The following is a 12,798-nucleotide window of genomic DNA, read 5'->3' as shown; positions in this document are numbered from 1 at the left end:
ATCTTTGACCTTGGGCAAGTCACCCACATCACTAAGCCCTTCCTTTCCTCCTTGCCTGCCTCATCAGTCCCCAGGATTACTCAGAATATTAAATAAGTTAACATTTATAGATATTCTTTGCAAATCTAAAGGCTGTGTTATAGCAAACATGTTACTTTTATTTAGATGCAAAATAATTTTATATGATTGCTGCTTATAGTCTAGCTTCTGGACAAGTTATATAGTCAGTACTGTTACAACAGCACCTAAAAAGGTAACAATTTTAATGTAACTAGAAGTAATGCTTATAAGTAGAATATGTATGTATAGCTTAGTAAATGGAATTTTAGAATGTCTTCTAGAGTAATATTGCTATAAATGACTCTAATTCAATTTTTTAATATAAATTTATTTGTTAGCCATGGAGACCAAAGGCTACCACAGTCTCCCTGAAGGTCTAGATATGGAAAGACGGTGGGGTCAAGTTTCTCAGGCTGTGGAACATTCTTCCCTGGGACCTACAGAGAGGACCGATGAGAATAACTACATGGAGATTGTCAACGTAAGCTGTGTTTCCGGTGCTATTCCAAACAACAGTACTCAAGGAAGCAGCAAAGAAAAACACGAACTACTCCCTTGCCTTCAGCAAGACATTAATCGGTCTGGGATTTTAACATCTGATATTAAAACTGAGCTGGAGTCTAAGGAACTTTCAGCAACTGTAGCTGAGTCCATGGGTTTATACATGGATTCGGTAAGAGATGCTGACTACACCTATGATCAGCAGAACCAACAAGGAAGCATGAGTCCAGCAAAGATTTATCAAAATGTTGAACAGCTGGTGAAATTTTACAAAGAAAATGGCCATCATCCTGCCACTCTAGGTGGTGTGAACAGGCCCTTGAGATCCTTCATGTCTGACTCTGGGAGCTCTGTGAATGGTGGGGTCATGCGTGCCATTGTTAAAAGCCCTATTATGTGTCATGAGAAGAGCCCATCTGTTTGCAGCCCTCTGAACATGACATCTTCAGTCTGCAGCCCTGCTGGAATCAGCTCTGTGTCCTCCACCTCTGCCAGCTTTGGCAGTTTCACAGTGCACAGCCCTATCACCCAGGGGACTCCTTTGACATGCTCCCCTAATGTTGAAAATCGAGGCTCCAGGTCACACAGCCCAGCACACGCCAGCAATGTGGGCTCTCCTCTCTCAAGTCCATTAAGTAGCATGAAATCCCCAATATCCAGCCCTCCGAGTCATTGCAGCGTAAAATCTCCGGTCTCCAGTCCTAATAATGTTACTCTGCAATCCTCTGTGTCTAGCCCTGCAAACATCAACAACTCAAGGTGCTCTGTTTCCAGCCCTTCCAACACAAATAACAGATCCACGCTTTCCAGTCCAACTGCTAGTACTGTGGGATCTATCTGTAGCCCTGTAAACAATGCCTTCAGCTACACTGCTTCTGGCACCCCTGCTGGATCCGGTGCAGCCCGGGATGTGGCTCCTAGTCCAGACACACAGGAGAAAGGTGCTCAAGAGGTCCCCTTTCCTAAGAGTGAGGAAGTAGAGAATGCCATCTCCAACGGTATGACTGGTCAGCTTAACATTGTCCAGTACATAAAACCGGAGCCAGATGGAGCTTTTAGCAGCTCATGTCTAGGAGGAAATAGCAAAATAAATTCTGATTCCCCATTCTCAGTACCAATAAAACAAGAATCAACCAAGCATTCATGTTCAGGTACCTCTTTTAAAGGGAATCCAGCAGTAAACCCATTTCCATTTATGGATGGCTCATATTTTTCCTTTATGGATGATAAAGACTATTATTCTCTATCAGGAATTTTAGGACCACCTGTGCCCGGCTTTGATGGTAACTGTGAAGGCAGTGGATTCCCAATGGGTATTAAACAGGAACCGGATGATGGGAGCTATTACCCAGAGGCCAGCATCCCTTCATCTGCTATTGTTGGTGTGAATTCGGGTGGACAGTCCTTTCACTACAGGATTGGTGCCCAAGGTACAATATCTTTATCACGATCGGCAAGAGACCAATCTTTCCAACACCTGAGTTCCTTTCCTCCTGTTAATACTTTAGTGGAGTCATGGAAATCACATGGCGACCTGTCATCTAGAAGAAGTGATGGATATCCAGTTCTAGAATACATTCCAGAAAATGTAACAAGGTAAGTTGGTTTTTTCCTCCTTTTTTGAAAATCGTGGCTTTATAAAATGTTGAAAAAGTTTTTATAATAAATTTAAACACGTTTCAGTTTACTGTTTTACATGTTTTCAGCATGGTCATTTAGTGCCCCCTCTTTCCTTGTTGGTATAATGTTACTGCTTTTTTGAAGTAGAGAAACAAAAAATTCTTATTATCTTTTAGAAAATATTTGTGTTGATTGTGAAGGAGCATATATGGGTATCCCCTCCCCCCCCTTCCCCATTGCCTGTTGTAGGTGTTTGGGAAAAGTTTGTTTTCTCCTGCCTGTTACTATATTTACTTTAGCAGACTAGTGTTAGATGATTTTTTTCTTTAGCTGTACACTGGTTTACTAGAATTGTTTTACATTTGTTTCTTTGTGGTCTTTTTTTCCTTAGCTTTTTTTTTTTTTATTAATCACTTCATTGGTTGTGAAATATGAAATTGAACCCCAAATCTGTTACCCACGAGCTCTGTATCCTCTTTGTCCTTTTCTGGGTAGGTTAATTGTATGTAAGTCATGGTTTTCAAAACAAATAAATTATTTCCATAACTGTTGAGGGCTTTTAAAGACTCAGCACATCTAAAATTACTAAGTGGACAGTCTTGCTTTCTTACTCATATTGGAAGTGAAATATGTCACTGCAGTTTTGAGTTGGTATAACTTTTAAGATCTGCAACAAGACATACTTTGCTTACTGTAAAATATCTCTTGACTTTCCTTTTTGCAGATAGCATGTTGTATATATTTAGAAAAAAACAAGAGGCTTTCGATATGACTGTAAAGGGTGGTTCTAAGTTATACAATGAATACTTGCATTGGACTTTGCTTCAGTACTGTTTTTATTACATGGTTGTGATAAATGACCCCTTTATTGAACATATAAAGAATAGATGTCCTAGATACAGTTCTTTCCTTTGGCAGTTAGGAATATGTGGATTTGTCCCTTAAAAACTTAGGTTGTGGGAAATATGTTCATCCCATTAACAATATAGGGTTTACGTGTATTTCTATATCTTTCTCCTTCTCTTCTCTTATGAGCCAAAAGCTAAAACTTTAATTCGTGCATTTTTTCCTTGTCATTGATTCAAACCTTGCTCCTCTTGCCTTTATGGAAGCAAACATTCCATTAAAGGATACGTTATTACAGTTCTTTTTTTTTTTTTTTAAAGATTTTATTTATTTATTTGAGACAGAATGAGAGAGACAGAGAGCACATGAGAGGGGGGAGGGTCAGAGGGAGAAGCAGACTCCCTGCCGAGCAGGGAGCCCGATGCGGGACTCGATCCAGGGACTCCAGGATCATGACCTGAGCCGAAGGCAGTCGCTTAACCAACTGAGCCACCCAGGCGCCCCGTTATTACAGTTCTTGATAGCATGAATGATCATATTCTGATACTGCCTCTCTTAAATTCTGAACCCTAATGCAAGGTAGCCTGAGATAGCATGGCTTTCATCAGAAACAAACTCAGCATGTGGTCTCCTGCTAGTACATTGTTTTACTTTAGAGAAGGAAATTTTGCACATGTCGATATTTTTGTAAGTGATGTTTTTAGTGAGTTAGTATGAGGGAGTACAGCCTAGTAGTTATGAGCATGGCTGCCCTGGTTGAAATCCCAGCATAATTGCTTTGTGTCCCTGTGCATATCCCTTCATCTCTGGGCTTTTAGTTTTCTCATCTGGAGGAAAAAGAAAAAAGAAAAAAGAATTCTATAGTACCCATCTCAAAGGTAGTTAAGATAATTGAGTTAATTTTGCATATCATCTGGTATGCAATAGGTATTCTATACATTTTAGCTGTGACTGTTAACGTTTGATTAGTTCGCACAATCTTTAGCTTTCATATCCTTTAGTTTTGTGTTTTCTTCATTATATAAAATTACAAAATAGTTTAAAGAAATATTTTATACGTAATTGAAAGAAATATTTGTTGATAATTCTTATTAAATTCTACTCTTATTATTTTTTATGGTTAGGCATGCATCATACATTTGTTGCTACGTATTTATTTGCTTTTATAGTTTTGAAGGCTATTGCTTTGGGTAATGATATTTCTGGTAGCAATAGTAGAGGTAGAGTAGATAAAATCATTAGTTCTCTGCTTTGTTTTGTTCTGTATCCTATTTCTGCTATTTGAATTGTAGGTTTTACACTCAATTCCTGAAGCCCCTCCCAATGTTCTAGTGACCCATAGCCTTAAACATATTAATATGAATCAGTGACCTTGAGCCTACTCTGCATTTGTGGGGCACTGGAGGTGTTGTTCAGTGTCTCTTCTGGAGAACTCCAAAATTCTTTACATACGTGTTAATATAGTCAGAGGGGATTCATTTTGTTTTCACACAGGTTGGTATTATGCTAGTCATTGTAAGTTTCCCCAAAACTTTAATAACAAAGCTTTAATGTTATGAAGTCTCTTACAGCGTACTGATTCTTGACAGCTTTTTCTGATGAGTATTATTCAAACCAATTTGTTTTGGGAAAAGTTTTCAATTAGCAATAATCGCGCCTCAGATAAACCTCATTGGCTACCATACCGCCACTGCGCAAAGCTGAAACCTACTTGTTTTGATCATTCTCAGAATAAAGGCTCAAGGATTGGAAGATACTTAGATATTTTTCTAGATTTCAGTCCCCATGTTATAATATTTAATTTAACCTCATCCATGCTTCATCACCAGTCTCTTATTATTTAATGTCTTTTGGATCAAAATCCAGCCTTTTGGTCTATATCTTAATATGGGATGATGATATCCCGTTCCGGGGGATGTGGACTATTTGAAGAATTACAGGTTGTGGAGGATCAAGGCGGTGTGTGACTGTTCCTAGGTTTCATAATAACCTTTGTCTTTAGATTGAACTCTAAACTGTTTTCTAGTAGGTCTCAAAGTGTTGTTTGGGATTCCTGAGACCCTTTCAAGGAGGTTCATGGAGTGAAAGATCACACATCGGTAAAAGGTCCACTCAAAATGGAGGATAGACCAGTGGCTTTTAATGTAATAGTTTATGAAAAGTTCATAACATGGTTTCAGATCCACGTTGCAACTAACCTTTAAGAAATTACTCACAGGCAGTTTTCAGTGTAGTATCAAAGAATCACATCTGCCATTATCTCTAATGACCATTAAAATGCTCGTCCTTTTTCCAACAACATACCTGTGTGAAGCCAGATTTTCTTCATACACTTGAACCAAAACCTATCCCCACACATTGAATACAGAAGTAGATAGTAAAATCCAGCTGTCTTCTATTAAGTGAGACAATAGACTTGCAAAAATGTGAAACAGTGCCACTCACTCAAGTTTTTGTTTTGGGAAACAGTTATTTTTTTCACAAACATACGCTTTTGTTAACATGTAATGACTTCTTAGTTTTAAATGATTTAAAGTGAATATTAGTTTTAATCTAATACGGTAAATAGCATTAGATCTAACTTACATAAACCAAAGCTTTTTGGCATCCTCAGTACATTTTAAGAGTGGAAAGGTGTCCTAAGACCCAAAAGCTGAGAATTGCTAGTCTCTTTTATTCTGTACACCCTTTGGAGGTTAATGAAAAAAGAGGTTATTATTTTATTTGTGTTAGCCTCCCTGAATATTATGCTAAGGAGGGAGTACCCTATTCAGATAAGAAAAATGGTTCTCATCTAGTTAATTTTTCAAGCTGATAGAAGTGAGTAATGGCTGTGAAGTGTGTGTTGTCCTCATCTCTGTGGGCATCCTGTGAGAGCAGTGACGAAAGCCATCTGTCTGTTAATCATTTCTAGTGAGTGGATTGCCTGGCCACCCAACTGTAAAGTAAATTATGACAGAAGCTGAATGTAAAGCTTTGAGGATGGACACTGGACCTGGTTGGGTCATGTAGATTGGAGTTTCCCTGTCAGCTAGGACACAAAACTGTGACCTTGGTGAGTCACAACTTCTCTGGGCCTCAGTTTCTTCGTAAAAAGTGAACATGTTGAACTCCGTGCTCTCAGAGGTCTGCCAGCCAAACTATTAAGTGGCTGTGAAGTTTCCTTGGAGTTCTGTATGTTAAAAATCAAAATAGAGTATCCTTTAACAGATTTGCTAATCTGGTTTCAAGTATATTTTAATCACAGGTGTAGTTCTGTAGTTTCCAGGGTGTTCTGGATAGAAAAATATCATTGTCATTTATCATTTGAAAGTGAGTAGGGGTGAGTTATTTTACTTTGAAAAGCAGAGTTTTTTAATCAGGTCTTTTATAAAATTTGATACAATGAATTTCTCGTTCTTTTAATTTACACTCTTCCTTTTGAAAGCAATGTTTTTCTGTTGACACAACATTGATGTTTATGGCGATGGTCATAGTCACTTTGATAGCATCATAACAGTGCTAACATTGACTTAGACCTTTGAATATAAAGTTCACTGTTTCAAAGGGCATATTCTGGTAGGCTTCAAGACAGGTAATCCGGTATTTATCTTAATTGTGCTGCATTTTTTTTTCCATGATAGAAGGAAACAATTTGGTAAATCACCTATAGTTGTTTTTTATTTTTCAATTGTCCCTAGAGTTTTTTAAAACTAACCTCCTGTAATAAAGCAACTTTATTAGCAAACTTCCTGAGTAAACCATTGAGTTCTAAATATTCTCTGTGTAATGCAAAGTATGAAAGAATGATGATTTGGGGGGGGCGTGGAATTGGATTAATTATTGGTGCTTACTCTAAAATCATTAAGAATTACTGAGGTCATTTGGAAGTGAAAACATGAAACTTTCTTTTTCTTATTATTTGTCTCACAAAATTTTGATTTTTGAAATTGCTAGTGTACCTAGAATTTCTCCCGGTTAGTATTCTAAATAATATTTTTAGAAATGATTTTACAATGAGACTTGCTTCTCCTGATGATTCATTCACTTCCATTCATTTATGTTATTTTTGGTGAGAGTAGTGATAATTTTATTGAAAAAAAAAAAAAAACAACCCTTAGTGCTTTTTAACGAATAAATCACTATGTACAGTGCAGTTTGATAAATTTTGCTTTTAACATTCCAAGTGTCCTAGGTTTATATGTCAGTGTGTCCACCTTTATCACCTAAAGTATTAGTATACTTAGAACTGTTCACTTCATACTTAAAAAATGGAGATAAGAGCCCTGGTTTAAGTTAAATAAACTCAAATTATTCAACTTCAGGCTGTTTGCCTGCACAGCAGTGTTGTGCTAAAACTAGGACCTGGAGGTGTAGCATTTATGGATTTGATGCTTTTTGCACTATTGAAATTCTGGATGTGTCTGACCTTTTCTATACTTGTAATGTTTAGAGTAATACCAGATGTTATGATGATCACAAGTAATTTAGGAGTAACACTTCACTTCCCCTGATGCTTTGATGTCATTAATTTTTTTCTCCAAATTATTTTTTCCAGGCTTTCAGCTGTTGCTTTAGCTTCATGCTACTCATCTACTGATAAAATTTCAGTTCTCCTGCCAAATAATGTATCATTTTCTTTCATTTACTAAATTCAAATCAGGAGAAAAATATTTGCTTCATTATTAAATTTAAATATAGCCATTAAATTGTATATTGTTGTGGACTGCATTCCAAAGTTTATTAGTGAAAACCCCCCAGGAAATATAAGTATGTTAAATGTATAGGTCTTCATCTTAAATTTTAGAATTTCTAGTTTTAAACTTGTCAAGTATAGGCTTTGTTTTCAGTTTTAAGAGTTTTATTTTGTTCTTTATATAGTAAAGTAATGATGAAGTTAAAATGTAATTACATATATGCACCTGTTACTTAATTGATGCCTGGAAACCTCTGGATTTATGATTGTCAGTGGTAAGGCCCAGGCTAAAATTTCTTTGTAGAAAAGAGGTAGAAATTCCTTGTATTTATGCAAGAAATAGAAAACCCTAGTATAAGGAAGGAAAGAGAACAAAGTAATTTGAATCCTTAAAAATTCCCTAGGGGGAGAGAGAGAGAGAGCTAATAACTGTGACCTGAATTCACAACTGCGGCTGTGACTTAATTTTATCAATGAGGACTCCTTCATTGGCATGTATCCTCACCTTATAGATGAGGAATTGTTGAGATGTAGAAACAAAAAAATTGTAATCTAAAATAAAATGAAGTAAGGTTTATAATGGGCAAAGTCAACTTTGGGTATTCTGATGGTAGAAGATTATCTAGGCAAGTTTTGGAAAATGGAGAGATGGGGTGGTGGTGGTCAGAATTGATATTTATCCTTAGTCTTAAAATTTTTGCAGGGAGTAGGAGTGGTCATTTTCTGATGGAGGGAGTTACATGAGCCAAACTTGGAGGCCGGCAGAAAACACCGAATATGGTCAGGCTGTATGGCTGACTGTGACACACAGGGAATTGGGGGGGAAGAAGGCCTGGAAGAGGTTAGTTAGTTGGAACTAGAAGGGAGTGGAACTTGAAAGTCACACTAAGAAATTTGTACTTAATTTGGGAGGTAATGAGGAACTATTGAAATGTTGGAGCAGGAAAGTGGCATGAGCTGAAGTGCACTTTGGGAAAAACCTTAATTAGGCAGTGGTTGTGGGGTGGAGCCTTGTTAAGAAGTTATTGCAACAGTACAGGGGGATGGGAACTTGACTCTGTCCAGAGCAATGAAAAAAAGGGGACAGATGTGAGATATTACAGAAGAAGCCCTTGTAGGAGTTGATTTTTATATAAATTTTATTTTTGAAATAATCACAAACGTAAAAAAAATTAGGTCCATTATGAAGATTTATAAAGAAGGTTATTCACATAGCCACAATATAGCCATCAAAATCAAGAAATTAACATTAAGTTACTTGCTTTAGATCCATCTTGTACTTTTTCTGCCCCGGTCCTGGAGTCAGCTATTTTTCCAAGGACTGCCCCCATTCCCGCAAATACTCTCCTGCCTATGATTGGGGTCTAACTCTTGTTCTGGGTCACAGGGCCACATTCCCCCAACAGATGCCCTCCTTATTCCCCTCCAGCACTGACTCCCCCTGCTGGGCTATCCTCTCCGTGCTTGGGTTCTGATACTCTGCACTAGACCTTGTGTACACATGGACACATGAATACCCCTCCCCACCCTGCATTGGGCATCAGAGCTACCCTTGGGCTTGGTGCCCCACTGTGGGCCATGACTGCTGTCCACACCCTATCCTCTACTGTGGATCTCTACTTTGCTATGTCTTGCCTAATGATTTTAGGACTGAAGTATGAAGGAAGAGAAAGGAGAGCACTTGATACTTCCATAGAAATGGAGGGAGGGTCAAGTATGTGGAAAATCAGCGAAAACTCAGCATGTTGTAAGTTTGACTGTCATGGATATGGTGAGCAATAAGAGAAATGGAGAGGTCAAGAAGAAAAGTAGCCTTGGAGAAGAAGTGATGATTGATCTTGGATGCATGAGTTTTTAGTTCCAGACTACCTCTGACTGGAAGAGTTCTCTCTATAGGCGGAAATGTCGATCTGGAGATGTAGGAGGACTCTTCCTAGAAGTGGCGGTTGAGGGGGTCAGTGTGGGTGCTGTTGCCCATCGAGAGACTGTATATATGACTCAGGTGTAGTTTGAAGTGTATTCTGGGGGCACCTGGGTGGCTCAGTCATTATGCGTCTGCCTTCGGCTCAGGTCATGATCCCAGGGTCCTGGGATCAAGCCCCACATCAGGCTCCCTGCTCTTCGGGAAGCCTGCTTCTCCCTCTCCCACTCCCCCTACTTGTGTTCCCTCTCTCGCTGTGTCTCTCTCTCTCAAATAAATAAATAAAATCTTTAAAGAAAAAAAACAAAGTGCATTCTGCTAGGAATTTGGAGGAATAGAACCCCATTTAGGAGATGAGCAGCATATCCTAATAAAGGAGACAGGGAGTTGTTTAGAGAATCAACATGATGCCAAGGGGAAGAATCAGGTAGTCTTAGATTTTCCAAGTTAGAAGTGCTCTAAGGCTGTCTATAAATCCAGCCCTAAAACTAACGTCCAGAGAGATTACATGCCTTTTCCAGGATCCTACAAAGCAGTTGGAAACAGAGCTGGGAGTAGATCCTGCCCTTTTGTCTATTACATTATCCTTTCCTTCGGTGGGAGGTGGTGGTTCAAAACCTGATGATGGGGTGAGGACCGGAAATTGGACTGAATAGTTGGTGCTGGTGATTTTTCAAGAAGGAATTCTGTAGAGTGGTGGGAATGGGAATCAGACCGTGATTGGCTAAGGAGTAAGTTAAGGAAGGGAGAGACTTGGGGGATGCGGGCACAGTGTTTACCCTTGGGAGGCATCTGTTCAGTGGTAAAGAGAAAGGGTGAGAGAGGAGATTGTAGCACAAAGGAGCCACAGGATCAGAGTAAGGATTGTGTTGGACAGGTAAGCTATGAAGAGGGTGGTCGAGGAGACTGTGCCCTGATTGAGCAGCAGGGTGTAAGAAGGAGGGCAGATGATTGATGGCGGCAGTGTCCTGGGATGCTGAGAATAAAAGGGAGACTGCAGTTAGCCACAGGGTCAGATATTTAACTGCCCTGCTGAACCAGCACATGTAAGCAGTTACTGGCAGCCAGCAACACTGTTTTTACAGATAGGGAAACTGAGGCCCAGAAGGTATACGTGATTTGCCTAAGGCATATAGCAAAGGTAAACGAAGAAACAAATACTTGAGATAGAGAAGAAAACTGAATGTCCTAACAAAAAAAAAATAGACAGATGGATCTTTTAAAAACATAAATCAGATTATGTGGCTGATGTAAAGCCCTCTGGCTGCTTCTCATTGTAAGCGGCATAAAGTAAACTAATCGAGGGCCTGAAAAGCACTGAAATATCAGACCTCTGACTACTTTATTTAGTATCTGTTTTTTTCCTTGCTCAGTCCCCACACTGACTGACCTTTCTGTAGCTCAGACCAACCAAGCCCCCTTCCCTCTGGGGGCCTCTATACTTAGTGTTCTCCCTGCCAAGAAGGCTCTGCCTCCAAATTTTGGTTGTCTACCCCTTCTTGTCACTTGGCATTAGCTCAGTTGTCACCCTCTCAGAGGCCTTCCCTGACATCCTATTTAAAGTGGTGCCACCCCCCCCCAACCTTCTAACAACACATCACCCGCTTTTGTTGTCTTGAGAGCGCATACCTGTCAGAAGTTATCTGTTTACTTGGCTTCCTCCAATTAGAAAGTAAACTTCCTGAGAGCAGGGCCCTTAGCTGTCCCGTTTACCAGTACATTTGCCATACCTAAAACAATGCCAGGTGCATTGTTGATGTTCAGTAAATCCCCACTGAACGAACGAATGAATTGGTTAGCAGAGGAACTTGGGGCAGGCATATATCTAGAATGACTAAGTGTTGGTGGTTATGGAAGACTAATATAATTATTGTCAAATAACGGAGTTTTGTGGAGGTTAGCAAACAATTGTAGTGACCTCTATCAGTATATTTTTAAGGATTTTCACAAAAATAATCAACACATGCTATTCTTGTTTTTTTCTAATCTCAACATAATAAAGTAGTTTGTAATGATGTATTACAATCTATATGGTGACACAGTCTTTATTTTGAGGTCATTTATTTTTAATTTGCAAACAGTAAAATTCACTCTTTTTGGTGTGTAATTCTAGAAGTTTTGCCAAGTGTATATTCTTGTAACTACCACCCACTCAAGATAAGAATAGTTGTGTCACCCACTAAAATTCCCTTGTGTCGTCCCTTCTCAGTCAACCCCTCTCTTCATTCCCAAACCCTAGCAACCATTTATGTTCCCCATCTTTGTAGAATTGTTTTTTCTAGGTTGTCATATAAATGGAATTACATTTTTTATAGGCTTTTAATTCTGGCTTCTCTTATTTAGCATAATGTACTTGATGGTCATCCATATTGTTGCATGTTTTATTAGTTTCTTTTTAGCGGCCGAGTAGTATTCCATTTATGGCTATACCACAGTTTGTTCATCCATTCACCTGTTGTTGTTTCCAGTTTTTGCTGTTACAAATAAAGCTGCTGTGAATATTCACATACAAAGCTCTGTGTGGACATATGCTTCATTTTTCTTCAGTAAATACCTGTAGGTGGAATGGCTAGGTCATATGGTAGGCGTAGGTTTAATTTTTAAGAAACTGTCCAGCTGTTTTCCAAAGTGGTTGTACCGTTTTACAACTCTACCAGCGGTGTGCAAGAGCGCTGGTTCCATTACATCCTTGCCCACACTCGAGAGAGTCCGTCTTTTTAATTTTAGACATTATGATAGGCGTGTAATGATAACGCATTGTCATTTTAATTGGCATTTCTCTAACGCCTGAATGATACTGAACATTTTTTCATGTGCTTCCTTGCCATTCATAGGCCTCCTTCTCATGCCTGTTAACTCTTTTGCCCATTTTTATTGGGTTGCTTTCTTCTTGAGTTCTGTTATCAGTGGATATTAATGTGAACTTTTGGACAGAAGACCTAGAACCAAGAGAAAGGTAGCTATGTAAATTTCAGGGGGAAAAATAATAGACGGTTTTCACATTATTCAGTTCCTACTGTGTTCTTAATGCAGTGAACAAACCACATGTCTTCCCTGTATTCCCCTCTGGCTGGGGAGATGACTCACATGAGTTTATTCAGCTTTTTTTGTTGTTGTTGTTGTTCTGTAATTATGTGTTTGATTGCATGATGCAGATAAGAACGGTTTCCAAAGA

The 12,798-nt window shown here is 38.8% G+C and overlaps 1 protein-coding gene and 1 pseudogene across 4 annotated transcripts in view; one reads left to right on the top strand and one right to left on the bottom strand.

Annotated features, from left to right (window-relative positions):
• NR3C2 (nuclear receptor subfamily 3 group C member 2) overlaps window positions 1–12,798 on the top strand; it is a 328,743-nt gene that overhangs the window by 8,097 nt on the left and 307,848 nt on the right. For all 4 annotated transcript variants that reach the window (XM_064585141.1, XM_054508712.2, XM_054508711.2 and 1 more), the window contains one exon: window positions 399–2,157. In XM_064585141.1, coding sequence (XP_064441211.1) covers window positions 401–2,157 — 1,757 coding nt within the window. In that variant the 5' untranslated portion in view covers window positions 399–400. Of the gene's footprint in view, window positions 1–398; window positions 2,158–12,798 lie in introns of those variants that run through there.
• LOC123849033 (U4 spliceosomal RNA) lies at window positions 4,560–4,729 on the bottom strand (annotated as a pseudogene).

Source organism: Mirounga angustirostris, unplaced genomic scaffold (genome assembly GCF_029215605.1).
Source record: "Mirounga angustirostris isolate CCGP_5_RB_7025 unplaced genomic scaffold, mMirAng1.0.hap1 SCAF_2, whole genome shotgun sequence".
NCBI lineage: Eukaryota > Metazoa > Chordata > Mammalia > Carnivora > Phocidae > Mirounga > Mirounga angustirostris.
Note: the sequence above shows the minus strand (reverse complement) of the source record. Positions and strands in the feature narration are given on the sequence as shown.